General features: G+C 58.6%; 1 protein-coding gene across 3 annotated transcripts in view; it reads left to right on the top strand.

Annotated features, from left to right (window-relative positions):
- Positions 1-13,124: 13,124 nt before the first annotated feature.
- TCF3 (transcription factor 3) overlaps positions 13,125-26,499 on the top strand; it is a gene marked incomplete at its 5' end in the record, with an annotated part of 34,053 nt that continues 20,678 nt past the window's right edge. For 2 of the 3 annotated variants that reach the window (XM_079703759.1, XM_079703760.1), the window contains 2 exons: positions 15,186-15,257; positions 18,486-18,558. In XM_079703759.1, the coding sequence (XP_079559885.1) occupies positions 15,186-15,257; positions 18,486-18,558 (145 nt within the window). Of the gene's footprint in view, positions 13,205-15,126; positions 15,258-18,485; positions 18,559-26,499 lie in introns of those variants that run through there. The other variant, XM_079703761.1, reaches the window with a different exon arrangement.

Below are 26,499 nucleotides of genomic sequence, written 5' to 3' on the forward strand. Positions count from 1 at the left end.
CTTGCCTGGTGTGCTGTGGACACAGCCCTGGTTTCCAGGGCCAGCTCTGACCAGTGCCCGGCCAGGCAGCCTTGTGTTCAGCCATAAATTGGGATGAGGAGCAGGCCGTCCTCCTGGTCCTCACATGTCGTGAGTGCTCGGAAGAACAGGCCTGGACCTGACTTGGAGTCAGTGTGTGCTCAGAGCTTGCTTGATCTCTGACCCTGCTGACCCTACCCCCAGGGACCCTCTCTCCCCCTCCACACCTTGCCACCCCCACCCTGGCTGTGGACCCCTGTCCTAACCCTGCAGCATCCCCCCACCCCACACTCCAGGCCTGACCCCACTTCCTTGTCACCGTCCAGGTCCAGGGTCGGGGCTGCCGGGGTGAGAGGAGATTGATGGAGCCCCTGACCCCATGGCCACCGTTGCCAAGGAGATGGCCCCTGGGGGCTGGGCGGGGGTGGCCAGGCCGGGGGTGACAGAGGGACAGAGAGAGGGAGGAGAGGGAGGTAGGGATAGAGGGAGGGGATGGACAGACAGAGGGAAGGACAGAGGCACGGAGGGAGGGGCGCACATCAGAGCCTCCTGGGCAGCATGTCAGCTCTACCAACAGCTGCGGGGTGGCCCGGGAACCGGCATTCACCCTCCCTGTAGTCCACTTTTGATGCACCACTGATGGCCTTCTGTGTGCACACTGGGCTTGGACCACCCGGGGTCAGCCTGCCTCCATGGTGGCCTCTCATCCGTGCACGCCCAGGAGACCGGGCGAGGCATCCTAGAAGAGGGGCCAATGGCACAGGGCCCCACAGGATGAATAGGAGTTTGAGGGTTGGAGAGGGAACAGTAAGGAAGAGTGGTGTGAGTGGAGAGGAAGTGGGGGGAGGCTGGGGTATCAGGCAGGCTCTATGATGGTGGCACTTCTCCGAGGCTGGCGGACTGTGGCTGGTTGTCAGAGCTGGGCATAGATTTCCCATAATCATGGGGACTGCTGGGCAGATCCTTCAGACAGTTGGGTCTCTGAGCTGTTTCTCAGGTAGGTGCCCATGGAGTGCTGGACATGAGGGGTGACTTCACAGAGCACAGGTCATCATGGGGGAGAGGCAACAGCCGACACCGAGACCTGGGCAGCAAAGGAAAGAAATGGGGTGGGGGACCTTGTGGGTGCCAGTGCTGGCCAGAGGTGATGCCAAGCGGGGGACATGCCAGCAGAGTCCTGGGGAGGTCTGGGCCAAAAGCCACAGCAAAGGCCCAGATGTCAACTCGGCCAGAAGCTCCCTGTGCAGGAGCTGGGAGTTTGGAGCAGGTGACATGGAGCCTGTGGCCACCTATGCGAAGAGATTGAGGGTAGGCCATAGAGAGAGCAGGGAGGGAGCAGGATGGGCGTCAGAACCTCAGGGAGGACGGGTTCACAGTGGTCAGGCAGCTGAATTGGTAGGAGGGGGTCCTGCTGGGACCAGGGTCTGGGGGGGGGGCGAGTGTGGGCTGTGGCTTTGAGTGAGCACAGGTGTGTACACAGATATACACATGATCATGCCTGAGCACACGTGTGTGTGCCCCATCACACTGCACGTGTGAACATGCAATAAACATGCCAGAATATGTGGACACGTGTTTGCCAGGACATGCGCATATGCGGATACGCCAGGCAGCACGTGGAGACTTACACGTGTGACCATGCCAGAGGGCAGGCGGACAGATCAAGGCACAAAGGAAACATGGACGTCTGGGCATGGCCAGCACGTGTGCACACGCGTGAACAAACATAAACACGCCTCACGGGTGCAAACACAAATGTGCGTGCATGTGCATGGACACGCCAGGGCACACGTACACATGTGAACACAGCTGAGCACTCTATACCCAAACGAGCTGTTGCAGCCCGTGTGGGCACCCACGTCAACGTAGACACGCCAGCGTGCAAGCAGGACCGAGCGCGTGAGCACGGCTGAGAGCTGCGTACATGCGAGCACAGCGTACTCACACGTGCGAGGACCCTCCCGGGCACGCGTGGACTTACCCGCGCGAGTCGCAGCGCCGCGAGCACTCAGAACCCACGGGCACAGGGCACGCTCGTACGCAGATGGTGGCCGCTCACAGCAGGCGCCCGCGGGTTTCTGGGCGGTGCGCGCCCCCTAGTGGAAAACGGCCGCGGCCCGGGCCCGGCAGCGCGTTTGTCCCGGGTAGCGCAGAGGAGGGTCCAGACCGGGGAGACCCCAGGGCCACCGGGTCAGGCCGGGAGTCAGCGCGGGCGTGAAGTGGTCAGATTAGGGTGAGAATGGGACGGGAAGGTTTGGAGAGGCAGGGCGGGAGGGGTCTGGACAGGGTCAGGAAGGGGCAGCCGGGTCGGGTCCCCATTTCTTGTCTCACTATTGAAGCCTCTCCATCCCGCCCATTGGCGCCCGCGCGCCCGGGGCCGGGGAGTCTGGCCCGGCTCGGTATCCCCTCACCCGGGGGCTTCCAGGGGTCCGCCAGCGCGCGGTGGTCTCCATAGGGTGAGGGCTCCGATGTCGGAGGAAAACCGGCAGCCCAACCTCGGGGCGCCACCAGGTGGCAGCACGCGCCCAAGTGCTCACCTCGGGCCTGAACCTCAGGACCCCGAGTCCCCAAGGTCCAGCCCCCGCCCCCGCGGCCCCTGGGAGGGGAGCGGTCTGGGAGGACCCTGTGTGACCCCGAGCACGCGGCCTCGCCGCTCTGTGCCTCGGTTTCCCAGCTTCGCGATGGGGACCTGGAGGTGACAGGGCTGGACACATGCGTGGGCAGGGTGGCTCAGAGGACCTCTGAAGAGGTGACCTTGTAGGGAAAGGAGGAGCACACCCGGCGCGGGGAGGGGGAGGACTGCATGTGCTAAGACCCCGAGGTGGGCAGGTGGGAGCTGGAAGGCGTGCTGAGCCTGGGTTGAGGGAGCCAGGGAGCCTGGGGCCAACTGTGGGGCGCACCACACCCACCACGGGGGCTGCGGGGAGTGGGGGTGGGGGCGGGGCTTCTGGCCTGAACGCAGGAAGTGGGGATAACTGCTGGATCCAGGGTCTATGAGACAATCCACAGGTTTTAAGGTAGTCTGATCCTAAATTCTCAACTTTCCCATTATGGGATGCTCAGGATGGAGCCACCTGCAGAAAATTCCAGAATCCCCATTCCCAGGGTTGATGCCTCAATTTCAGGATCAGAGACCCGCAGACCCCTGGGGGACATGGTCCCTGTGACCCGAGGGTCAGGGATCCTGTCCCCAGAGACCCAGCCCCCCAGGCCCAGTGAGGAATGCCCCTTCCTCACCCCTCAGCAGTTCCAGAGTTTCTGCACCTTTAACGTAATGCGGCAAAATTAGCAGCTCTGCCTGCATTAATATGCAAAAATGCAAATCTGGGGGTGATTAAGCCACAGCCCCCAGAGGATATTTCTGCCTTGATGGATTCTATTGTCAGGGAGGTGCTGGCAGAGGTGGGGGGATGTGGCCTGGGTGGTAAGGGTCCTGGGGGGAGGGTCACCCAGCTCCCTGCCCCCACAGTGTCCTCCTTGCTGCTTGCACACCCTGGGGGGCCGGGGGGTGGGTACGAACACAGTGGGCAGGGTCAGCCAGCTCAGCTTGCTGTGTGACCTGGGGGTGGGGACCCAGGAACTTGGCTGAGGGTGGCCCCAGGCCTCAGGGCTTTTGCACAGGCTGGGGCCCCCACCAGGATCGCTCCTGGCCTCTGTATCCTCTCCCCAGGGCCCTCTCGGGCCACCCAGCTTGGACCCCCGACAGGTTCAGATGCCTATAAAGTGGCTCCTTGGTGACTGTTTCTTCCCAGGCTGGCTGTGACCCACCCCCAACCCCATGCCCTGGCCCAGAGAGGGTGCCCACAAACACTCTACAGGTGGGAGACTTGCTCGGGGTCCCCCAGCCCATGAGAGGTGTGTCCCAGGCTCCCCATCTGGGGAGGAATAGAGACCACAGTGAGGGTAGAGAGGCCCGGGTGTCTTTCAGTTCATGGAGTCATGCAGGCGGGTCGAAGTGAAGGCGGGATTCTAATGCCCTGAAATGGGGCCAGCCCCGCCCCCAGCCCCGACAGAGGAGGCAGAGAGCAAGAGAGGGGAGACAGAGACAGAGACAAAGAAACAGAGACCCAGAGAGACAGAGGGGGACAGGCAGAGAGAGAGATAAAGAGAAACAGAGACCGAAAGAGAGAGAGAGAGAGAGAGACAGAGAGACAGTCCCCATGCAGCCCCTCCCCGCAGAGCCCCAAGTTGGCGCAGGGCCAGCCGCCAGCTGCTGCCTTCCCCTCCCCTCCCCCTCCCGTCCTCCCTCCTGCACTCTGGGTGGGGGTTGGGCCCCAGGAGCCCCAGCTGCTGCTGCCACACAAGCAGGCCCGTTAGGCGCCCCACCAGCTGCCCCAGGACCCCGCAGCCCCCTGAGCGGGAGGAAATGCCTTTGCCTGGGCGGGGGCTTCTAAGTGCCTCTCTCTGCCTGACCTCAGGCCTCTCTCTCTGAGCCTTGGTTTTGTCACCTGTGAAATGGGGACCACCGTCCTCCCCAGCCTCTCCACCCAGTGGGTGCCCACCGTGTGCCAGGCCCAGGCCTGGGGGCTGCCCTGCAGGAAATGGGGTGGGGGCACTGAGCAAGCAAATCAAACAGTCCTGGGCATTGGTGGGGCGAGGGGCGAGGTGACAATCCAGCATAATAGGCTGGAGAGTGAGGGAGAGAGGTGTTCCCGGCCAAGGGGCCAGCCGTGCAAGGGCCCTGAAGTCAGAATGAGGCGTGGTGTCCAAGGAGCAGGGAATAGGAAGCCAGTGTCACTGCGGGGGCTGGAGGGAGGCCAGGTCAGAGCGCACATAGTCGGTGCTTCTGCCCCCAGTTTGCTCTTTCTCTGGATCGCCCCCCCACTCAGGCCTGCTGGGACCCCAGCCCTGGCTGGGAGGTGTCTTTGTCCAGCCTGACACAGCCAGGCCCCAGGCGGGGAAGGAATTAGGAGCTGGTGGGTGAATTTCTCGTTCTTCTCTGTGCCCATTCTGCAGACCTTATAAGTGAGGCACAGAGAAGTCACGGACCGCCTGGGGCCAGCTAGGGGTGGGAGGAAGCCAAGGAGCAGTGAGGGGCCAGGCCCCACCCAGACAGCAGGGTGATGGGGAGGCCAAGCCAGAGACACCAAGAGCTGGGTGGTTCCACGGGTCTGAGGTAGGACCTCCACTCTCCAGGCTCCATGCAAAGGGGGAAACTGAGACAGGGACCTTCAGAGGGGATGCTCCGTCGCCCCGCATTACCCAGTTCCTCTGGACAGTGCTTGGGGCCGTCCCTGCCCTTGGGGAAGGGCCCCCCACCTCCTGGGCTCCCCTAGCACCTGCCCGGAGACCAGGCAGCCCAGCCTCGCCCCTGGTGGGTGGCGTGCTCACCAGTCTGCTTTACCTGGTGAGAACTTGGGCCCCGAGTAGGGAAGTACCCCATGCTGGACTCTCTCCTCAGTGCTCCCTGTACTTGCCTCAGTCCCAGGGTCGCCCTTTGTGGGGGGGCCTCCCCGGAGCACCTCCTCAGCTTTCCCCCTGAGGACCCCGGGGCAGCTGGAAGCCTGCTCCTTCCAGGGAATGCCCAGTGAGCCTGGTCCCCGAGGGGGTCAGGGATCCCCCAAGTGGAAACCCACCCCACCCCATCCCATGGCTCTTCAGAGACCCAACTTCAGCTATGAGTTGAAAATTAAACTTTCTTTTAAGTTAAAAAATACCAGAACACACACACTCACACAGAAATACAATCCAACCTCTCAGCTCATCCCACCTCTTGAATATAAATATAAAGTAAGAACTGAAAGTTCCCCCTCCACCCTGCACGCAGAGGAACCGCGGAACCCTTGGGGCATTTCCTCCGCCTGTATTTCTTCAATACACACTTTTTTGCGTCTCAAAAACTTTACTCTCAAAATGGCATCATGGGTCTCGAACTTGTATTTTGTCTGAACAGTCCACCTCGGATGTCCTTCTGGCGCAGGACAGGTGTGCAAACCCCCTCTACTGTCAGGCAGGATGGTTTTCCTTGTTCAGTCATGTTGGAATTTTCTCACGCATCCCCGGTGGCCGGCATGGGTTGTTTCTGAGTGTTAGCTGCCACAAAACTTGTTCTAATGAACACTCTCATTTTTATTAGATTCCTGAGTGTTAGGGCTGGAATTGGAAGGGGAGGGAGTTCAAAGGGATTCAGGGCTTCTGTTTTTTGTTTTTTGTGTTTTTTTTTTTTGTGGTATGCGGGCCTCTCACTGTTGTGGCCTCTCCTGTTGCAGAGCACAGGCTCCGGACGTGCAGGCTCAGCGGCCATGGCTCACAGGCCCAGCCGCTCCGCGGCATGTGGGATCTTCCCAGACCGTGGCACAAACCCGTGTCCCCTACATCGGCAGGCGGACTCTCAACCACTGCGCCACCAGGGAAGCCCAAGGTGGTTTCTTATTTGCGTATTTGTTTACACTTTTTTCAGTCATGAGTGACTAAGCTTCTTTTTCTCTGTCTCTCCAGTGGCCATTTGTGTGTCTTCATGTGTGAATGAATTGTTCCTTTCTTTGCCCAGTTTTCTGTTTGGTTGTTTTCTTATTGATTTGTAGGAACTCTTTGTATATGAAGGACCCAAATCCTTATTCTGTTTCCATGTGGAAAATATTTTCTCCCTAGATGTCCCACCTCATCTAACCTCATCTGTCAGTTTGTTACAACTCAGAAGCATATTTATGGAGTCACATTTGAAGATGTTTGTCCCTTTTTAGCTCTGGCTTTTGTGCCTTTTCCACCCCCAAAGAAGGCAAGGAGGTGGGGGGAGATGGGAGGCCAAACTTTTCAGAGTTTTCTCCAATCCTGGGAGCACAGGGAGCTCAGCTGAGTCAACAGATCCCACCCCACACATGCTCCCTGCTGGCTGCACAGGACAAGTAGAGGCCAGGTGGAAAGATTGCAGGAGATGCTGGGCAGAAAAACTGCATCATGTTGATGGGTGACCCCATTGACTTGCCCCTTGTAAGCACCTACCCAGGGACCCTGCCCTCAGATGGTCCTGATCATGGAGCCCTGCTGAGTTCACCGCCAGGTCAGGTGGCTTTGGTCATGTGGCTGCATTCCTCTGGGCCTCAGTTTTACAACACGGGCGCTGTATGGTCACTGCCTCACAGGGCTGAGGTGAGATTCAGTGAGATGATACCTGCAGGGAAAGTGCCACTGAGCAGTTCCCGGGGCCCGGAGGTGACCCAGTCCAGCCCTGCCCAGGGTCATCCAGCCAAGACTGGGGGTGGGGTTGGGGGTGGGACTTGAACTTGAACCTGTTAGAGAGCAGGGCTGAGGGGCTGGGAGGAGTCCTCACGCTCTGGGTCCTCCCCTGGACACCCACCTGTCTGGCCCCAAACCTGTCCCTAGGAACCAGGAGCCCTGCTGGACCTCGGCTGCCTCACTGCCACCCTCCAGGCCTCCACAGCACCTGCGATGCCCCATGCCTCGTGGCGTGACAGTGAGCAAGGAAGCTTGGGCCCCCACCCGGGGACCCTTAATCTGGCACAATTGACGGGGTGACAGAAATGGCAAAAAGATGGACGAATGGTGACAGGAGTTATAAGACAGGCAGGGGGCCTGGCCTGCCCTGTGGGCTGGGGAGGCTTCCTGGAGGAGGTGGCACCCAAGCTGAGGGCCGAAGGATAAGGAGGAGAGAGCCAGGCACAGCAAGAGGAAGGGTGACCCGGGAGGAGGGCACAGCCGGGACAAAGGCCTGGAAACTCACGGGGGGCTGGGGAGGGGCAGGCAAGGGGTCCGAGCTCCAGACAGGGTGGCCAGGATCGGGGTCGGTGCCAGGGCTCTCCAGGGCCCTCAGTGCACACCAGGGAATAGTTTTGATTCCCCAGGCCACACCCGGCCCTGGCCCCAGCTGTGCCCTCTTCCTGATCACCCTCCCTCAGCCTTTCAGGCTCAGCTCCGGTGTCCCCAAGGAAACCACGTTGCCCTCCTGGCTTTTCCCAGCACCCTTGAGTAAAACCCACACTCCTTAGCGTGGCAAGGTGCTGGCAGCCAGGACACCCCCCTGTTCCTGGAAGGCACCAGGGAAGAGGTGAAGGAGCTTGGACAGACAGGTGAACCAGGTATAGGAGGCTGGCCTGCCTTAGGCGGGGGCCAAAGCCTTAGTTTGCCCATCTGAACAATGGGTGGTTCCCACTGCATGAAGCTCAGGGGAGCTGCGGGGCACTGGGGAGAAGGGTGTCGCCCCAGTGTGCCCTGGGGAGCCGGGAGCACCTCCATATCGCCGCAGGCAGAAGTCAGTGGGGCCACCCTGTGGGTGGGCACGTGGGCAGCAGAAATCAGGCCGGGCCTCCCGGTCCCCGGCCCTTCCCCCCTCGCCCCCCCACCCCCACCCCAAAGAATGCCTGGGGGCCAGTCCAGGGGGAGGTGCCCAGTGTTGACACAGGCTGCCCCGGAATGTGGTGGGACAGGCCCCCAGGGCCCCTGAGTCAGGAGCTGTGGGCACCGGGCCAGGAGGAGGAAAGGCAGCCCTCGACAGGTGGCACCAGCCCCCTGGGGCGGATGGGCACAGGGCAGGGGGAGGGGACAGGTGGGGGGCCCGGGTGGGAGGGGCTCAGTGCGGTCGGACTTGGGCCAGGGCCAGGGGCTCAGCTTGGTCTCAGGGTTTGGTCCAGGGTAGGGGCTCAGAGCAGAATTGGGGCTCAGCTTGGGGCGGCGCTCATTCATTCATTCACGCAGCCCCTCGTGGCCAAGCCCTGGCTCTGTCCCCTGGGGCTGTGTCCCCTGGGGCCTTGGCAGAGCTGGGACATGGGCTTCCTGTGCCCCATTCATCCCTGTCACTGGCCCTGAGATGGCCATGCTCGGAGGAGGGCACCACTACTAAGGCACTGAGGTCCCAGGCCTCACACCCAGCGCCCATAGGTGGCTGCCTCCTCACCCCCACCCCAGGCAAGCCTTCTGTTACCCCTCAAATGTACCCCGAGCCCACCCAGCTCACCACCCCACAGCCAGACCCTCTCTCCCCTAACGATCATCCCTCCTCCTCCCCTTTGAACCTGCAGCCTCCAAATGGCACCACTGGGACCACTTCTCTCTCCTGCTCAGATCCCCACGTGGCTCCATAGTGACCCCACCATGGCGACCCAGCGCCCTTGACCTTCGCTCATCTTCCCTCCAATTGTCTGGGCTCCAGCCTCATGGGTTCCTGAAGTAACCTGTGCAGTCCCCCCACCCCCAGTGCTCCCTGTTCTTCACCCGCTGATATCATTCATCCTTCTGGTCACATCCAAGTGTTGCTGCCCCAGGGAACCCACCGCAGAGAAGGGCAAGTTTAGAGCCCCTCCTCACGCCCCGGCAATAGGGAGGACGAGGCTGGGGCTCCAGGCACCCACCCCACCCAGCCCTCCTGGCCCTCTGGCTCCCTAGGACAAGCTCAGGTGGAAGGATGGGGTCCCCTCCTATGCCCACGGCTGTGAGAGCCAGGGAAGGCAGGCTTGGGGAGTGGCCAGTGGTGCTGCTTCATTGTCCACTTTATGCCCACCATGGCCAGCACCTCCTCCCGCCTCTGCAGAGAGTAAGAAGCCCCCCACCCTGTATCCAGCGAGAGCCCTTGGCCCCAGACCCGAGCAGCAGGCCCTGCAGAGACCTCTCTCCCAGAAGCCAGGGAGAATGAATGAATGAATGAATGAATGAGCCCCGATGATGTCTGGGGTGGGGGTCATGGTGAGCGTGGACAAATCGGGGCTAGGTCCCTCCACGGGGGTGGCCCACTAAGCCCCCAGCTCCAGAGGCAGTGCCGCCCCCTGCTTCCCTCGAGACCATGAACCTAGGTTTGTATGTGGGGTCTGGCTTGACTGATAAGGGCCCCTCCCTTCCTCCCGGGCTTCAGAAAAGCAGGGAGGGGCTGGGTGGGGGTGGGAGAGTGTTGGGGGTGGGCTTGTTCACAGCCCAGGAGAGGGTACCCACTCTGGAGACAAATAAGCACAATGTCAGCAGGGTGGCCCCCAAGTCCTAAGTCCAACTGCTTTCTCTCCATGGTCAACCGTGGCTTGCACAACTACTGTCTTCTGGAAGTTTCCACCACCATCCCCATGTTCTGTCCCCAGCTGCCCCACTCACTGGTGGGAATCTGTCCTTGGCATGAGTTTGCTCAACCAGGAATGGGGTCCTCCTCCTCCTCTGGGTCCCCAACCCGGGGCAGCACACAGTAGGTTTGGCTTGGGGGGAGGGAAGGCAGCCCCAGGTGGGGAGGCAGGTCCCTGGCTCCAGCCTGCCTGCCCAGCTGGCACCCAAAGGAGAACAAAGGCCGCAGTCAGGGGGGGGGGCGGGCTGTGGCTGGCCTCGAGGGGCCCCTGGCACCAGCTGCTGGCTGCCTGTCTCTATGCCAGGGCCCCGTAGGGCGCACCCAGGCCTCGGGGCTGGGCAGAGCTTGTGGCCGAGTGGGGCCCCCATGGGCTGCTCCTCCCGGTGACTCAGCCCCAAGCCGGGTCTCCCCAGGGAAGACAACGATGGCCTGTGGGTGCCGGGAGGGACTTCTGGCAGGTGTGAGCCCCAGGGTGGACTGGGCCCCAGGGAGGAGATCTCTGAACCTCATTTTCCTCATCTGTACAATGGGTTTAATCACTCAGGCGTGAGGACCTGACAGCCAAACATATGGATGGAAAGAGCACATTTGGGACTAAAGGGGGAAGCCTTTTTAAAATATTAATTAATTAATTAATTAATTTTTGGCTGTGCTAGGAATTTGTTGCTGCGCACGGGCTTTCTCTAATTGCGGGGAGCGGGGGCTACTCTTTGTTGCGGTGCACGGGCTCTAGGCACGTGGGCTTCAGTAGTTGTGGCACGTGGGCTCAGTAGTTGTGGCTCTTGGGGTCTAGAGTGCAGGCTCAGTAGTTGTGGCTCATGGGCTTAGTTGCTCCACGGCATGTGGGATCTTCCTGGCCCAGGGATCGAACCTGTGTCCCCTGCATTGGCAGGCGGATTCTTAACCACTGCACCACCAGGGAAGCCCTGGGTAGGGAAGCCCTGGGTAGGGAAGCCCTGGGTAGGGAAGCCCTGGGTGGGGAAGCCCTGGGGAGGATGCCCTGAGGGGGAAGCCTTTGATGGCTCTTCTTGCCTTGGAGGATAGGGACTGGACAGGTCACAGTCACCAATGTGCGCCAATGTCCAGCACCAAGCCTGGCACACCATCGGTGCTCAGTATTTGCATGGCCTATGAATGGATCATTCCCCTGCTTCAGTGGGTGTGTCAACTCCAGGAACACGGGCCCCATGCGGGTTAGAACCTTAGCATCATCGGAGGAGAGGGTGCTGGCCCGACCTGAGTGAGGCTGGGGTCCCGGAGGGGCCTCAGCCCCAGCCTGGTCCTTGAGAAACCCCTCAGGCTAGGAGGAAGCCAGAGCAGACCATGGACTTGTGCGGTCATGGTTGGTCGGTCCAGGGAAAGGCTGTGGGCTGAGGGGACCCTCACTTCGGAGACCTAGGTCTTAACAGTGGGGAGAGGCTGCAGGATGAAGGCACATGTCCTCAGCACCTACTCTGTGCCCATCAGTACACCCTTCCATTTTCCTGATGGGGAAACTGAGGCCCAGAGAGTGGCAAGAACTGTGGCCGAGGTCACAGTGATGCTGGGAGGGATGAGGGATTTGAACCCTGTCCCCAAGACTCTCTCAGTCCCCTCCCCAGACCTGTGGCACATGGCGGCGCTCTGGCCCAGAAGGGGTCAAGGTGAAGGTCAGCCCAGTTCGGATGTAGCAGGAAGAGGCTTTATTAGGAGCCCCCTGAGCTCCCCACCTGCCCCTGGAGTCTTCTCCACACCTCTCCCCCCAGGACCCCTACTTTTCTTCCTTCCTTTCAGCCCTTCTCCCTGGACCGAGGGCTGCCCTGAACTGTGGGAACTCAGGGCTCCAGATGGGGTGGAAAAGCCTTCCAGGCAGAGGGCACAGACAGCCAGGGCAACGGCCCAGAGTTGAGAATGAGCATGGCAGGTTCTGAAATAGTGAGGAGGAGGAGGCCGCTGAGGTTGGAGCCCAGTGGGCCAGGGGTATCGTGGCCTCTTCCCAGCCTGGAAGGGAGTGTAGCTTTCTCTCTGCGGACACAGGGGGCCATGAAAGATTATGTTATTTTCATTTATACGAATTATTATTTTTATTCTGTAGGGTCTATGGTTCCCAAAAGCTGAAGAGCCCCTGGCTGTGTGTGTGGGGGCCTTGGGATCTAAGTGGACTCTCAGACCACTGAGAGTCAGAAGGCCTGGTCCGGCCTTAGTACAGCCCAAACTCAGGTCCAAATCCCATTTTACAGATGAGTAAACTGAGTCTCAGGCAGGCAAAGGCAACCAGCAAGTCAGAAGCACAGAGCGGGTTACACGCGGGGCTCTCTGACCCCAAAACAGAGCTGGCATCGGTGGCCCTGCAGGTAAGATTAGTCTGATTCGTTCCCGGGGGGTCTGGAACGCTCGAGACACCCAGCACCGGGGTCCAGCATTAGGAACTCAGATACGACCGAGCCTAAACGGCCGTGCGGGCGGCCACGCAAACCTGAGAATAAAACTGCAAGCCCCACCCCTTACCGCTTCTCGCGGCCTCTAGCTCAGAGGGGCGGGGTGGAGGCGGGGCCTAGTTACGAAAGGCCGAGGGCCCCGCCAATCAGGCTTTCGCACTCTCCGATTGGCCCCGGTCGCTCTGCCTTATCTTTCCATCTCACGGCCCTACCCGCTTGCGTCAGGCTGTGCACTGAAACCACGTGCGCCTCCGCGCTGGAAGATAGTCCCTGCCCTCGACCCCCGCCGTTGGCCGACGGACCCCCGGCGCGCCCGCTCCAGGCTCCGGACTCCGCGGGACCTCAGCCGCGTTCAGCGGACGCGTGGGGCGGGCGGCGGCGGCCGGGCGAGCGGGCAAAGGCGGAGGGATCCGCGGACGGCGGCGGGGCGGGGCGCGCGGGGGGCGGGGCCTGACAGGGGCGGGAGGCGGGGCGCGGCGCGGGGTGGGGGGCGGAACATGTCTCCCGCCGCAGGAAGATGAGGCAGCGGCGGCGGCCGCGGGCGTAGCGGGCCGGACCGAGCCCAACGACGCGGCCGGCGGGCACCGCGGGCTCCTCGCACGCCGCCTCCGCCAGCGCCCCGGCCGCGTAGGGCCCGCGGGGGGGACACGCGGGGAGCCGGGCCACGCGCCGCCGCCCACGCGCGCCCTTCGGGGCCGCGACGCCCCTTTGTCCGGGGGGGCCGTTCATGCCGCCGCCCCCCGCGCGCTGCGGGCCGGGCCACGCCGAGCAGGTGAGCGCGCCGGGACCGTCCGCCGCTTGGTGCCCGGCGGGTCGGGCCTCCCCGCGCGGCTCCGGGACGCGGGGACCCGGGGACGCGGGGCGGGGGCGGGCCGGGCGGGGGCGGCGCGGCCGGAGTCATTGTTCTCCAACTTTGCGCGCTGGAGGGGGCCGGCGACGTGGAGGGCGCGCTCGGGCCCGCGCGCCCCCGCCGGCCGGCACTTCGGGAAAGTTTGCGGAGTCGGGCGGGGGCGCGGGGGGCGCCGCGGGGCCGCCCAACTTCGCGGCGGGGCAGCGGCGTGGAGGCCGCGAGTGCCCCTTTTCCCGGGGGCCCGGCCGGCGGCGGAGTTTGGAGGGGAGCGAGTGAGGGAGAGGGAGCGTCCTTTTGTCTGCGGGGAAGGTGCGCCGCGCGCCTACGGGCTCGGGCCGGGGGCCGGGCCGGGGGCCACATCTGTTCCGCGCTCCGCGGGCACGGGCGGCGGCTTCGGGGCGAGCAGCACGGTGGCGGCGGCTGCGCCCGGAGCTTCAAAGGGTTCCCGGGCCGCGCCGCCCGCACCGGCTGCGGGGGGTGGGGTGGGGATTGGTTTCCCGGGCCTCCTCCCACCCCTCCCCCCCCAGAGGAAGACGTTTCTGCTTCTCTGCTCCCAGAGTGGCTTCACACATCCTTCGAGTCCCCTTCAAGCCCCCAAAAGTTCTCGTGACACCCCAGAAGTGTTTTAGCTCTCCTAGAGAAGCCTGTTTAGCCCCCCGAGGTCTGCCTTAAAATCGGTTTCAGCCACCCCACAAAAAAGTGCGGTTTCGTGCTCTTCAAAAAAAGTCAGTTTCACACGCTTTCCAAAAAAGAAAAAGCTTCGCGGGGGAGGGGGTGCGCTGGGGCATCCGCTTCACACTCGTCTTCAGTTGGCAAACAAAGCAGGGGTTTCTCCGCTTCTGAGGTTGGGTCTCCCTCGATCTCGGAACCCCTTTTCCCTCGCGACCCCCCCCCCCCGCACCTGGGGCCCGGGGAAGAGAAGCTGAAGGGACTTAACTGTCTGACTGTGGGACGGAGACCCTTCCTTCCTCTCTTTTCTGGGTGTGGGATGGGGCCCGGCAGGTGGATCCCCCCCATGCTAGAATGGAGCCCCTAGGGACCATGCGGAGTGGGGGGAAACCCTGGTCTTGGGACCCCCCCTCCCCCCAGGGCAAGGGATGTTTTCAAAGTTGCTTAAGAATAATTCCCGGATACATCGTGACAATAAAACAATATAGGGTGTTTTTTTTTTTTCCCCCAGAATTTGGTTGTTTTTTATGGGGGGGGGAGGAGGTTAAGTGTAGTGGGAAGCTTTGCGGGGTAGGTCCCTGCGCGGGGCGTCCCCCCTGTTTAGTTGTGGAGCAGGAAGGGGGGTTCGCCGTCTTGTGGATTTTTTTTGCTTTGAATTTGGGGGTGATCGGGCCTTCAACGTGCTCTGACAGCTGCTGGAGGGGGTCACCAAATTTCCCTTGGGGCGGGGCCGGGTCGCCCCTCCCCCTTCCCGGGGGTGGGGCCAGTGGAAAGCCTGAGAGTGGGTGGAAATGGGAGAGGTGGCGGGGAGAGGGGCGGGTTCTGGCCAAGCTGGGAAGGGACCACTCCACTCCGCATCCAGTTTAAAATTTGCAACTTGATTCCTTGGTGGTCGCAGAGGGAGTTCAGGGAATGTACTTTGCGCTTCCCCCCGCCATTATTCAAACTCCCTGAGGGCTCTGGGGAGGGGTCTCTAGGGGCCCCAGTCCCTGAATTCTGGCTGCCCCACCCCCATGCCTCAGGGTCTGGAAGGGACGCAGCCTGGGAAGACCCAGATCCAGAGCAGTTAGAGAGGCCTTAAAGAGCTCTCCCCCATCTGCTCATCTCGGCCACTGTCACTCATACCTCTTCTCCACCCCTCACCTCTCCTTGCACCCGTTGTGGGCACCCTGCAGGGCTGTCTCTAGGCCTGAGGAGCCCACCCCGGCCCCTGGCCCCCCGTTGCTGCTGGAGAATGAACCAGCCACAGAGGATGGCGCCCGTGGGCACGGACAAGGAGCTCAGTGACCTCCTGGACTTCAGCATGGTGAGCGGCCCTCCCCGTCCCCGCATCGTCCCCCTGCCGCCCCCCGCATGCCCAGCTGTCCACACTCCTGCGCCCCCCAGACGGTGGGAAAGAAGCTTGTGCCAAAAACACTGCCAGCATCTGGACCTCAAGTTTCTATAGCTTAAAGAGCCCCAGGTGGGGCTAGGGGAATTGGGGCGCCCTAGGATGGATGGGTTGACGCCCCCGCGGCAGGGTGCAGCTTTGGGGCCCTTGTGGGCTTCCAGAGGCACCCGTCGTCACCCAGCTGTTTGCCCAGGCACAGAGTGGGTCCAACCCACCACTTTGCAGTTGGGGAAACTGAGGTCCAGAGCGAGGGAGGGACTACCCAGGGCCTTCAGCTTTTCCTTGGGGAGGCTCGGCCGTGAGGCCCCAGCTTGGCTCTGGGCATGCAGTGACCTTGCCTTGGCACCTGTAAAACTGTGATCGGGGTTATTCATGCCATCGTGGGTGCAAAAGACGTGGGGTGCCCAAAGTCTAGGTGTCTTCTGTGGGGACCTTCCCTGAATGAGGAGAGGCCTCAGGCAGTGGACGTGTGATTCCTCAGTTGTTTACTGACACGAGAGCCAGTGCTGTGGGTCTACGGGGTGGGGGGACGGGGGATGTCCTCACACTTCCCAGGTGGTGTGCTCTATCTGACACAGCCCGTTCCCCAGCCAGGCCGATGGAGGTTCAGAGAGGGTACTGCTTTCCAGAGGTCACACAGCTCAGACGGGCCCAGGGAGGCTGGGAGCTGGACCGTCCCTTGGGAGGACTGGGGGCCTTGGTTTGCCCGTCTGTGCAATGGGCCACCTGTGTCGGGGGGAGGGGGGGTGGTCTGCGTTTCCTCACAAACCCAGGAGCTGTGTGTGGACTCCCCAAATCCTGCCCCCACCCCTCCCCCAGCGAGCACTATTTTGGTTTGAAATGGGTTCAGGGAGGATGCTTTCGGTCTGAATTTAATCCTCTGCCGGTATGAGGCCCAGGCCACTGAGGTCTGTCGAAACAAAAGTCCCCAAACTGAAACGACATCAGCCGCCCTGTGGAAAAACACAGCCCACGGGACGGAGCGGCCGCGGCTCCGGAAGGGCCATGCCGGTATTTTTAAGCCCCGTTTTATTTTTGCGTCTCAGCTGAGGAATCAGGGGTGCTGCTCAGTTGTTTTTTTGTTAAACTGACAAGTCACAGACCAGTGGGCCGGAACAGACTGGCTTGGGGGTCAGGGGAGGGGGTGGCACAGGTTCTGATTTCGCCCCCGCCCCCCCCCCCACAGCCTCAACCACTTGCTCACCCCCTCCTGCTGTCCAGGGGGTCCAGACTCCCCCGCCCCCCAGCTCAGACCCATTTCACAGATGAGGAAAGCGAAGCTGAGTGTGCGAGGTGCCCAGTGTGTGTCCTCTGGGAAAACCCAGAACTGGATTTTTGTTCGACCTCCTTGTTCCCACGAGGAGAGAGGCCCTGAGGCAGCCCCCCATTTGCAGGAGGCTCACACCCTTTCTTCCCACCTGCTCCAGAGACACTGAGTTAATTTGTTTTTTTGAAACAAATTTTCGACTGGAAAGATTTTGAAGGGAAAGCGCTTCCTTGGGGCAGGTCCGTGTAAAGTAAACGAGGCAACTACCAGTTCAATACCAGGAAAAATGGCTCCTCCTAGCTGTTAAAATTGCACCTCTGCCCCAGCCCTGAGCTTCGCCTGTTAGGCTGGTGGCTCTGAGGGTGTGTGGGCCTGAGGTGGTCCCTGGGTCTGACGACAGCCTTGAAGGGCGAGGGGCCAGGGGAGGGTGCTGTGGGCTTGCCTGGTGGCCCGACCGTGCTGCTCTGAGCTCTGCGCGTGCAGAGGCCCCTACATGCCCACGATGCCCATGAGCGTTTGGGTTTCACAACAGCCCACACGGTGCGAGCCCTGTGTCTTCTGCATCCGTTTCACAGGAGGGAATACTGAGGCTCCGAGGGGGGTGCGGGGGCCTGGCTAGGCTGATCATAGACCTTCAGTGCCTGCAGGACACAGGCCAGTTCCCTCCCCCCCCCCCCCGTGGCAAGTGCCACGTCAGCGGCCCCTGGCACCCTGGAGGGCGAAACAGAAACAGAATTGAGCACCACCCCCCTCAGGCTCCTGATCCCCAGGCCTGCCCCTCCCCCAGCGCAAGCCTCAGTGTCCCCAGCAGGAAAGGGGCCCCGCCTTGAGGCCAAGGCCCTGGGTGCAGTGAGCACAGCCCCGCCCCCGGAGGGGACAACAGACCCCGTGGGAACCCGAGTCCTGGGTGTGCCTGGGTGCACACGTGCCCTGAGTTTGCACTTGCCCTGCCAGCTCAGCCTGTGGCCTCAGTGTCCCCTTCTGGAGAACAGGGTGTGGGGGCAGGACCCCCTTTCCTGGGTTGCTCCCAGGGCTTGTGATGCTGCCCCGAGTCATGCCCGAAGAACGCACACCCCCATGTCCTGCTTGTCAGCCCTCAGCCGCTCCCCACAGAGCCTTAATGCTGATTGTGGCCACTCTGAATTTCTTGGTCCCCAAAAGAACCTCTGAAACTCAGACCGTTGGGGCAGGGCAGGGCCAGGGCAGGGCCATGGTTTGTTTCTTCTGCGGCACGAGGGTTTGTTGATGTTGGGTTTTCCCAGTTAATGCTGCTAAGCTGTTTAATCTTGAGGGACTTAACACTGTGGGTTTGGGTGAACGAGTGGGGGGGGGCGTGGTGATGCACCCACACTCGGTGCCCGCCCACCCGGGAGAACTGCCCTGTCGTTGGCCGGGAAGGGTGCAGCTCTGAGCACGGAGCCCGGCTCGTGGGGGCCCCCCGCTCCCCATCCCGGTGGCGGGGTCTGGCTGTCTTCCCTGCACTCCCACCGCTCGGGGTCAGGGGCCCATGGGGAGGTGGATGCCGGGCTCCTAGGGTGAAAGGTCGGGGTCCGCGGCTGGGACACGGGTGGGACACGCGATCCATCTGGGAGTGTAAATGATCTCATTTTTTTAAAGCTGTAACTTGAAGAAAACTTTGTATCACTTCTAAGCGGGTATATTGTATCAAGTGCCTTCGTGTTATTTCATCCCCGGTAAAACAAATATAGAGGTAAACCGGGGAGTTTTCCGGGCCCCCGGCTGTGCTCCGGAGGGGCACCGGGGAGCCTCTTCCTGCCAGGGCCCTCAGGGCGCCTCGGGCCTCCTGGGGGACAGGACCCCAGCAGAGCTGTGGCCCTGGGCTGTGCCCCCCACTCACCCCCTCTTTCTCCCCACAGATGTTCCCCCTGCCGGTGGCCAATGGGAAGAGCCGGCCCACCTCCCTGGCCGGGGCCCAGTTTGGAAGCTCAGGTAGGACCCCGCTGGCTGCCTGGGGGCTTCTTGTTTGCTTGAGGAGATCACCACGTGTGAAGGGTGGGCCCATGGAGGGTGAGGGGGGGCGACCGCGGGGTGGGGCTGGCGGCCGGGCACAGCCTCGTGGACTATGCACTAACAGGAGAGGTTTTCGGGGGCAGCGCTCAGGCCCGCCAGGCAGAGTCGGGGTGAGGGGCCCGGGACAGAGGTCCAGGCACCCATGTGAGCATGCGGTGGGGGGAGGGTGAGCCTAAGGGAACCCCAGGAAGCGGCTGCCGCTGTGGTTGTGTGACTTGCCTTGGGGCTAAGGGAGGAGCCCCGTGGTCAGCATGGTGTCACTGTCCACCCTGCCCCGAGAGCCTGGCCCCTGGTCCGGGTGTGGGGGACTCTGTGTGACTCACGAGGGCCTGGGTGAGCTGGGCACTTGAGCCTCCAGGGTCTCCTTGGCCCCAGTGGCATTCTGGGTGTCCAGTCCATCCCCAGGGAGGGAACCTGAGGCCCAGGAGGGGTGTGACATGGAACCCCAGCTTTCTCCAAATCCTGCTCTGCTGCTGGCTGTTCTTATTCAAGTACGTATTAGGTGCTGGTCGTTGACGAGACCCAGTACTAGCGTGATCACTTGGCCTGGTTTGTTCGAGGTCTGGGGGTGGGTTCCTGGGATCTGGGACTTTGAACGTTCCAACTGGGGTCATCCCAGGCACACCTGGGTGAGCTGGTCACCCTGCCTGGTACTGAGTGCAGAGGACATGGCCCAGGGAGGACAGATGGCATGGCCTCAAGGAGCATAGAGCAGGGGTCAGGCTGCAGAGTGGTGGGGAGGGCAGTAGGGGCTGTCTCCACGGAGATGTTTGGTTGTTTGAGCGGAGGCCTGGGGGCGCAAAGGCCCTGGGGCAGCACCATGCCCGGTGAGTTGGAGGAACAGTTAGGAGGCCTGTGTGGACGGAGCAGAGTGAGGGAGGGGGAGGGGGAGGGGTGGGGAGAGGAGGGAGGGGAGGGCAGGCTGTGCAGGGCCTTGTGGACTTGGGCTTTTGAGAGGAGCCACGTGCATGGGGGGGAGCCCACTCTGGCTGTCGGGAGGACATGGGGGACCCCTTGGGAAGGCCAGAGCTCTGCATGGACTTCAGTATCTTTTTGGGGTCTTGGGATGGGGGCCGTGTCCCCCCACGTTTCTGGGGTCCAAGACGGAAGGGTCTCTCTTCTCCAGATTCCATCAGGGTGACCAGTGGGGTCTGGCTGGAGGAGGAGGGGGTTTAAAGGGTGGTTTGTACTCCCCCCACCCCCCCTGCAAAAGGAAGGGCATCGTGCTGCTGACCCCACTGCCCCACGCTGGCCTTCCTCTCCGCCTGAGGAAGTGGCCTCAGGGCTGGCCAGAGTCCTCCCTGAAGTGTGGAAATCCCCACAGGCCACCCTGCCTCCCCATTCCCAAAACAGCCCTGGGGAGCAGGGGGTGCTGCTGCTCCCCTGTCTCAGGCAGAGGGTCAGGCCCCGGCAGGCTTCCTGGAGGTGGTGGCACAGTTCCTCCCTCATCTTCCCCCAGGTCCTCCCCTGCTCTCTTCTGTTGTCCAGTGTCCACTTGGGGCCAGTAGCCCCCAAGGAAGGGGCCCCTCCAGGACACCCCATGCCTGCCCCAGCCTGAGTGGGATCCCTGTGAATTTTGCAGGTTGATTTTGTGTGGTTTCTGCAGCCGTAGCCCACTCAAGGGCCCTACCTTGGCCACTTCAGGTGGGGAGGGTCCGACCTTGTCCCACTGCACACCGGGCTGAGTTTTCTTCTTCTCCATGAGGGTTGTGTGGTTAGTCCAGCCCAGGAGGTCTCCAGTTCTGGACACACAGCTGGGGACCCCTTTCCACAATTCAGTTGAGCAGTTAGTGCTGTCTGGGGCGGGGGAGGGGGCACGGGACCCAGAGCCCTAAGACCTGGGCTTAGGGGTTCCCTCCTTGCTGCCACTTCAGGCACAAGGCAGGCCGTGTCACCTGACACAGGTGGTGTGACTGCAAGCTTCAGTTTCCTAGTCTGTAAAATGGGAGTGTCCCCATCGGCAGAGGGTTCAGCAAGTCCTTGGGCGTGAAAGTGCCTTATAAAATGAGGCGTGGGGCCCATCTCGGTGTCTGCCTTGAGGGTGTGCAGGAGGTCGCAGCTCCAGACTCGGGAGCCACAGGAACTGAGACTGGTCCCTTTGGGGGTCTCTCCCAGCTCTGAGCTCATTTCCCTACTCCCTCGTTGGTGGAGTTGGAGACTCCAGGAGAAGGTGGGGGGGTGGAAAGGTTGGTGGTCCAACAGCGGGATAGGGCTTGGGAAGTCACCCCCTTTCTGAGCCTTAGCTTTTTTCATCCGTAGGATGGGTCACCACCCTCCAGACGGGCAGTGTCGCTTTAAGGGGAGAAGAGTTTCTGAATGCTAGTAGGTCACGCCAGCCACATTCTCCCCTTCACTCTCCTTGAATGTCTTGGCCTAGTGTGTCTCTACTTAGAATTCCTTTGAGTCAACTTGCTTCTTTTAGATTCACTTCAAAAGGGCACTTCATGTTAGAAGAGGAGCAGCCCAGGCTAGCGGGGACGGGTCTCTGAGGAGTGGTCTCTGAAGGCCTCGGGAAGAGGAGCTGAGCATGTGGGGTGTGCGGGCTGCGTGCGCCGTCTCTGTTTAAAGATTCTGTTTTAAAGACTTGGTGTCAGGGAGGCACCGAGGCCAGAGGATTTCTCCTCGTCATCTAGAGCAGAAGACTGCAGAAGGGGGATAATTTTTCCACTCCCTCCCTTTTGGGAATCCCCAAGGCACAGATCTCTCAGTGGCAGCACGTCCTCTGCCACAACCTATAGGGTCTGAGGCCCCACGAGATATGGAGAAATGCCTGCTGACACCGGAGGAGACATCTTCCCTGTTTTCCTGTCTCGCAGCTTTCCTGGTCTGTGTGACTCTAAAGGTAACGTGCCCTTGGGTACAAACCTAACAGGTAGGCAAGGCGACATCTACCCTGGCTCAGCACAGGTGTGCGGTTACGGCCTCAGAGTAAGTTCCCGGCTAGAACTCCCAGCCGTGGACGTGCGTCCACGGTAAGAATGTCCCTCTGGTATCCCAGTTCTGGCTCTTTCCAACCTCCTCCAAATGTGCCGTTTCAATGGGCATTTACACGTTAATCATGGGCGATTATCTTTCCAAAAGCAGATTGGCCAGGTGAGTTATTTTTTGATGAATTTCCGATCACTACCCCCTTTTTTTTCTTGGATTTAGTGAACTTTTTGCTTTGAAATAGTGATATATTCACAGGAAGTTGCAAAGAAATGTGCGGGGCGGCCCCGCACGCCCCTCCCCAGCTGTCAGTCCTGCAAATCCCTCACATGACACCAAATCGGGAGGCTGACCTTGGTATGATCTACAAGAGTTTATTTGGGTATTGTACTTTATTCACAAGATCTGCATGCACACATTTGTTTGCGTGTAGTTCTGCTTGGTTTTATCCCGTGTGTAGTGCCATGAAGCCACCACCATGGTCTGTTCAGAACTGTTCTATCGCCCCATGACCTCCCACTTGCTGCCACTCCCCACCCACCACCCCTCGCCCTGGCGACCCCTGATTTACTCTTTTCCATCTTCCCAACTTTGTCGTGTCGAGAATGTTACATACATGGAATCATACAGCATGGAACCTTCTGAGATTGGCTTTTTCTACTGAGCACAGTTCCTTGGCTGGATCAATAGTTTGTTCCTTTTTATTGCTGGCTGGTGAACTTTTTAACAACAGCAACACTTATCAACGACAACTTATGTCGACAATTGTTGAGTGCTGTATGCCAGGCACTGAGCCTGGATTGTTTATTCTGAGTCCTCAGTCCTCACAGGTTGGTGAAATAAGTGCGATTGTCATTCCCATTTTACTTATGATGAAGCTGAAATTCAGGGTTTATTAACCATCTCAGTTAGCCACCCAGTGTTGTCTCCCTGTAGTGTCTTGTACTCCTGCACTATGCTGCACTTACTGATTTGTAAGAGCTTTTTATAGAGGAAGGATGTTAGTCTTTTGTGATCTGCAGCCTTTTCCCTAAGTTTTCATTTATAACCGTTGTTGATGGAGACTTTTTTTTTTTTTTTTGGCGGTACGCGGGCCTCTCACTGCCGTGGCCTCTCCCGCTGCGGAGCACAGGCTCCGGACGCTGGGCTCACGGGCCCAGCCGCTCCGCGGCACGTGGGATCTTCCCGGACCAGGGCACGAACCTGTGTCCCCTGCATCGGCAGGCGGACTCTCAACCACTGCGCCACCAGGGAAGCCCTGATGGAGACTTTTAATTTGTCTCAGTGCTTTACAGGTTTCAGTTTTATGTTGTCAAGTCTTCTATGTTGTTCTAGCTTTGGTGCCATTTCTGCAAAATCCTTGAGAATTAGATGACATAGTCCATTCTGCATTGCAGATGTGACAGTCATGAATGTGCCTGTTCCTCATTCCATCAAGTTGAGGAATATATGGGAAAAGATGCTGGAGGGCAGAAAAGCATGCCTTTGCAGTTCTTGGCAGAGGAAAAAAGTGAAAAATAAGTGGGAGGTAGAGAACCTCAACAGTGAAGTGATCAAGGTTGAGCTTATGCAGCAGTTCCTGGCCAAGGGCACACATCCACCTCACCTGTGGGACTGCTCAGAACACACACCCCTGGGCTCTGGACCCAGAGACACTGATAAAAAGCCTGGGATGGGGCCTGTAAGAGCTTCCAGGCAATTCTGAGGGGCACCTCCAGTTAGAAGCACTTACCTTTAAAGGCCATGCCTTGTAAAAGAGATCATACCGTTCTTATAAAAATTGATCACATACTGTGCACAAAAAAAAACCTGTAACATAAAAAAAGTGACCAAAGTATAAACCATATTCTTTGAGAACAATGTGGTAAAACTGGAAATGAAAGACCAAAAAATGTAGGAATAAGTAAAAAGCTTAATGACTTGGAAATAACAAAATTCCTTTTTGTTTACCTTTGGGTTAAAGAGGAAATTAAAACAGGCTAGACAGAAATCAGCAATAATCTAAACACACTGAAACTACAAGGTGCAGCTAAATCTGTATTTAGGGAAGAATCATAGCCTTTGACAGTGTTCAGATACAATGAAAAGAAATGGAGTAAGCATTTAATTTAGGAAGTTCTAGGATGACGGAATAAACTCAAGAAAACCTTTCTTGGTGGTTCGAAATGCCTTAAAGCATTTCCTAAATTGCCATTTACCCATGAATTTTTGTCTCATCTTTTTACGCTCCTGTTACTTTAGTACTACCCGGTGTCAGTTACTGTAGCTTTTTAGAATTACTATTAAATTTTTCTTTTTTTCTTTTATTTATTTGGCTGCGCGGGGTCTTAGTTGCAGCGTGTGGGATCTTCATTGCCACATGTGGGATCTTTAGTTGTGGCATGCAGAATCTTCCGTTGTGGCATGTGGGGTCTTTAGTTGCAGCATGCAGAGTCTTTAGTTGTGGCATGTGGGGTCTTTAGTTGTGGCATGTGGGATATAGTCCCCTCACCAGGGATCAAACACCCCAGGCTCCCTGAATTGGGAGTGTGGAGTCTTAGCCACTGGACCACCAGGGAAGTCCCCTAGTTCTTTAGCTTAATGGTGTTTTTATAGTCTTCAATTGTTATTTTTCAGGTCCCCCCTCCACCCCATATTCAGATATGCTGATTCTTTTTCATGATCTTTAGAATAACTGCTATGTCTCCTCCCACATCCCTCCAAAACAAACCTACCTGTTGGGATTTTGATGTTATGTTAAATTCATGGGTAAATTTCGGAAGAACTGTTTCTGTTTATAGTACTGCATTTTCATGTTGTAAGAACTTGGTGTCTTCTTCCTTAAGTTTTGACCCTTAATATTAAGTTTTTAAGATAAACTTTGAAAATGAAAGCATAAGGCACTTAGCCATTTTATAGTTTTCTTTCTTTCTTAATTTGCTCACATACTTTTGCAGTGAGGGTTGTTTCTAGGTGTTTTAGGATTTTCCATGCTGTGGTTTGGGGATCTTTTTTACCATATTTTCTACCTGGTTGCCTCCTGACATCCCCTGATTATTTGCATTCTTCCCTTGACTTGGTTTTCCAGGTAAATCATCCTCAGGCCTCTTCCATCCTGGTGTGGAGGCCATGTGCCTTTTCACATCAGCAAGTGTTTCTAGAACCACATTGGGTGTGTGCTGTTTGGCTTCTTGTCAGCAGGACCGGGCCTGATCCTGGCTGTCAATTCAAGATAGATCTCTCTGACTGTCTGTGTTTATCATGTTCAGGGCGTTTCCTTCTGGTCCTATGTTACCATCCACACAAGTGATTGGCATCACTGTGGTGTGTTGGGTGTCTCAGGACAGCCCCTGGTTTCCTCCTTCCCCACGTCCTGACGCTGTTCATTAATGGTTTTTCTCACCCCGACGCTCCCTGAATTTTGGGTTTGGTCCATATCCTTGTTTAGCTGCCAGACCAGATCTGCCAGCATCCGTTTTGCATTTTGCCTGTGTGGCACTGAGGCGTCTTGTGGCTTCCTGCCATGTTTCTGCACCAGTTTCTCTGGAACAGTCTCCAGCAAGTGGGGCCCCCCATTCTCTGGGCACTGGGGAGCAGACCGCCACCCTGTTTGCATGTGACACTTTCCCCAACTGCTTTATTTCTGCTGCGGCGATTGGCCTGTTGTGATTTTTGTCCACTCTTGTCAATTCTAGCATTTTGTTGGGGGGAAAAAATATCATCCGTTTCAGGCACATTTAAAAATGGTTCATGTTGCATTCTTTTCTTTTTTTTTTTTGCGGTACGCGGGCCTCTCACTGTCGTGGCCTCTCCCGTTGTGGAGCACAGGTTCTGGACGTGCAGGCTCAGTGGCCATGGCCCACGGGCCCAGCTGCTCCATGGCATGTGGGATCCTCCCAGACCAGGGCACGAACCCGTGTCCCCTGCATCGGCAGGCGGCCTCTCAACCACTGCACCACCAGGGAAGCCCTCGTGTCTGTATTATTGACTTTTTCCCCAAGGAATCTGCTTCATTGACGAATCGATGTTTATCAATTAACTGCTTTTCTCTTCACTACTTCTATTTAATTTAATTAATTTATATCCATTTTTTTGCTGTGCCGTGTGGCTTGTGGTATCCTAGTTCTCCAACCAGGGATCGAACCCGGGCCCTGGCATTGAAAGCGTGGAGTCCTAACCACTGGACCACCAGGGAGTTCCCCACTAGTTCTGTTTTAATTCCTCCCGTTTTTTTAGTTTTTCTTTTCTTTTTTCTCTTTTGACTTTTGAATAGAAGGCCCTTTTGTTTATCACTGTTCTCTTGCTCAGTAATCATGTTGAGGGTTATAAATTTCCGTCCGAGGACCACATTGGCCATATCCCGTTGGTTTCAGTAATGCGTATTTTCATTATTTTTTTTAATAGATTCTTGGTAATAATTTTTAAAACACGTTTCTCTTTGAGTCAGGTTCTTCAGAGATTTCCAATTTCCAGGTTGGCCGTGGAGTGTTTATTCCTCGATTGGCTAATTTCTAGGTCACCGATGCAAAAGTCACTGTGGCTTGGGCTGTGCTGCTGTTGGGTAGATGCAGGGCGTTCCTACTCTCCTGAAATGGGGGCTGCGTTTATCCTTATTCCTGAGGGCTTGAGGGATACTTTGACACGGAGCTGTGAGGTCTTCGTCTCCTGCCCATCACGTTTAGACTTCTAATTTGTTCAGTGTCAAGGACCCAGGGCGGTGGAATGTTCTCTGTGGGTCCAGCCCACTGTTGACAAAAACCCACCCTCTATTCCACGTGAGAGCTTGCGCCTTGAATTCAGACTTTTCTATGAATGTGATGGCCCCTCCTTTTCACTTGCGTTGCTTGGTATATCTATGTGCATCGGATTGTCTTCCTGAGTCACTCGTTCCAGAACTGTTTTCTGTAGGTGCTGTGTTCTCAGCTTTCAAAAAAATTGAGTCTGCATCTGTCT

Source organism: Hyperoodon ampullatus, assembly GCF_949752795.1.
Source record: "Hyperoodon ampullatus genome assembly, chromosome: 4".
NCBI lineage: Eukaryota > Metazoa > Chordata > Mammalia > Artiodactyla > Ziphiidae > Hyperoodon > Hyperoodon ampullatus.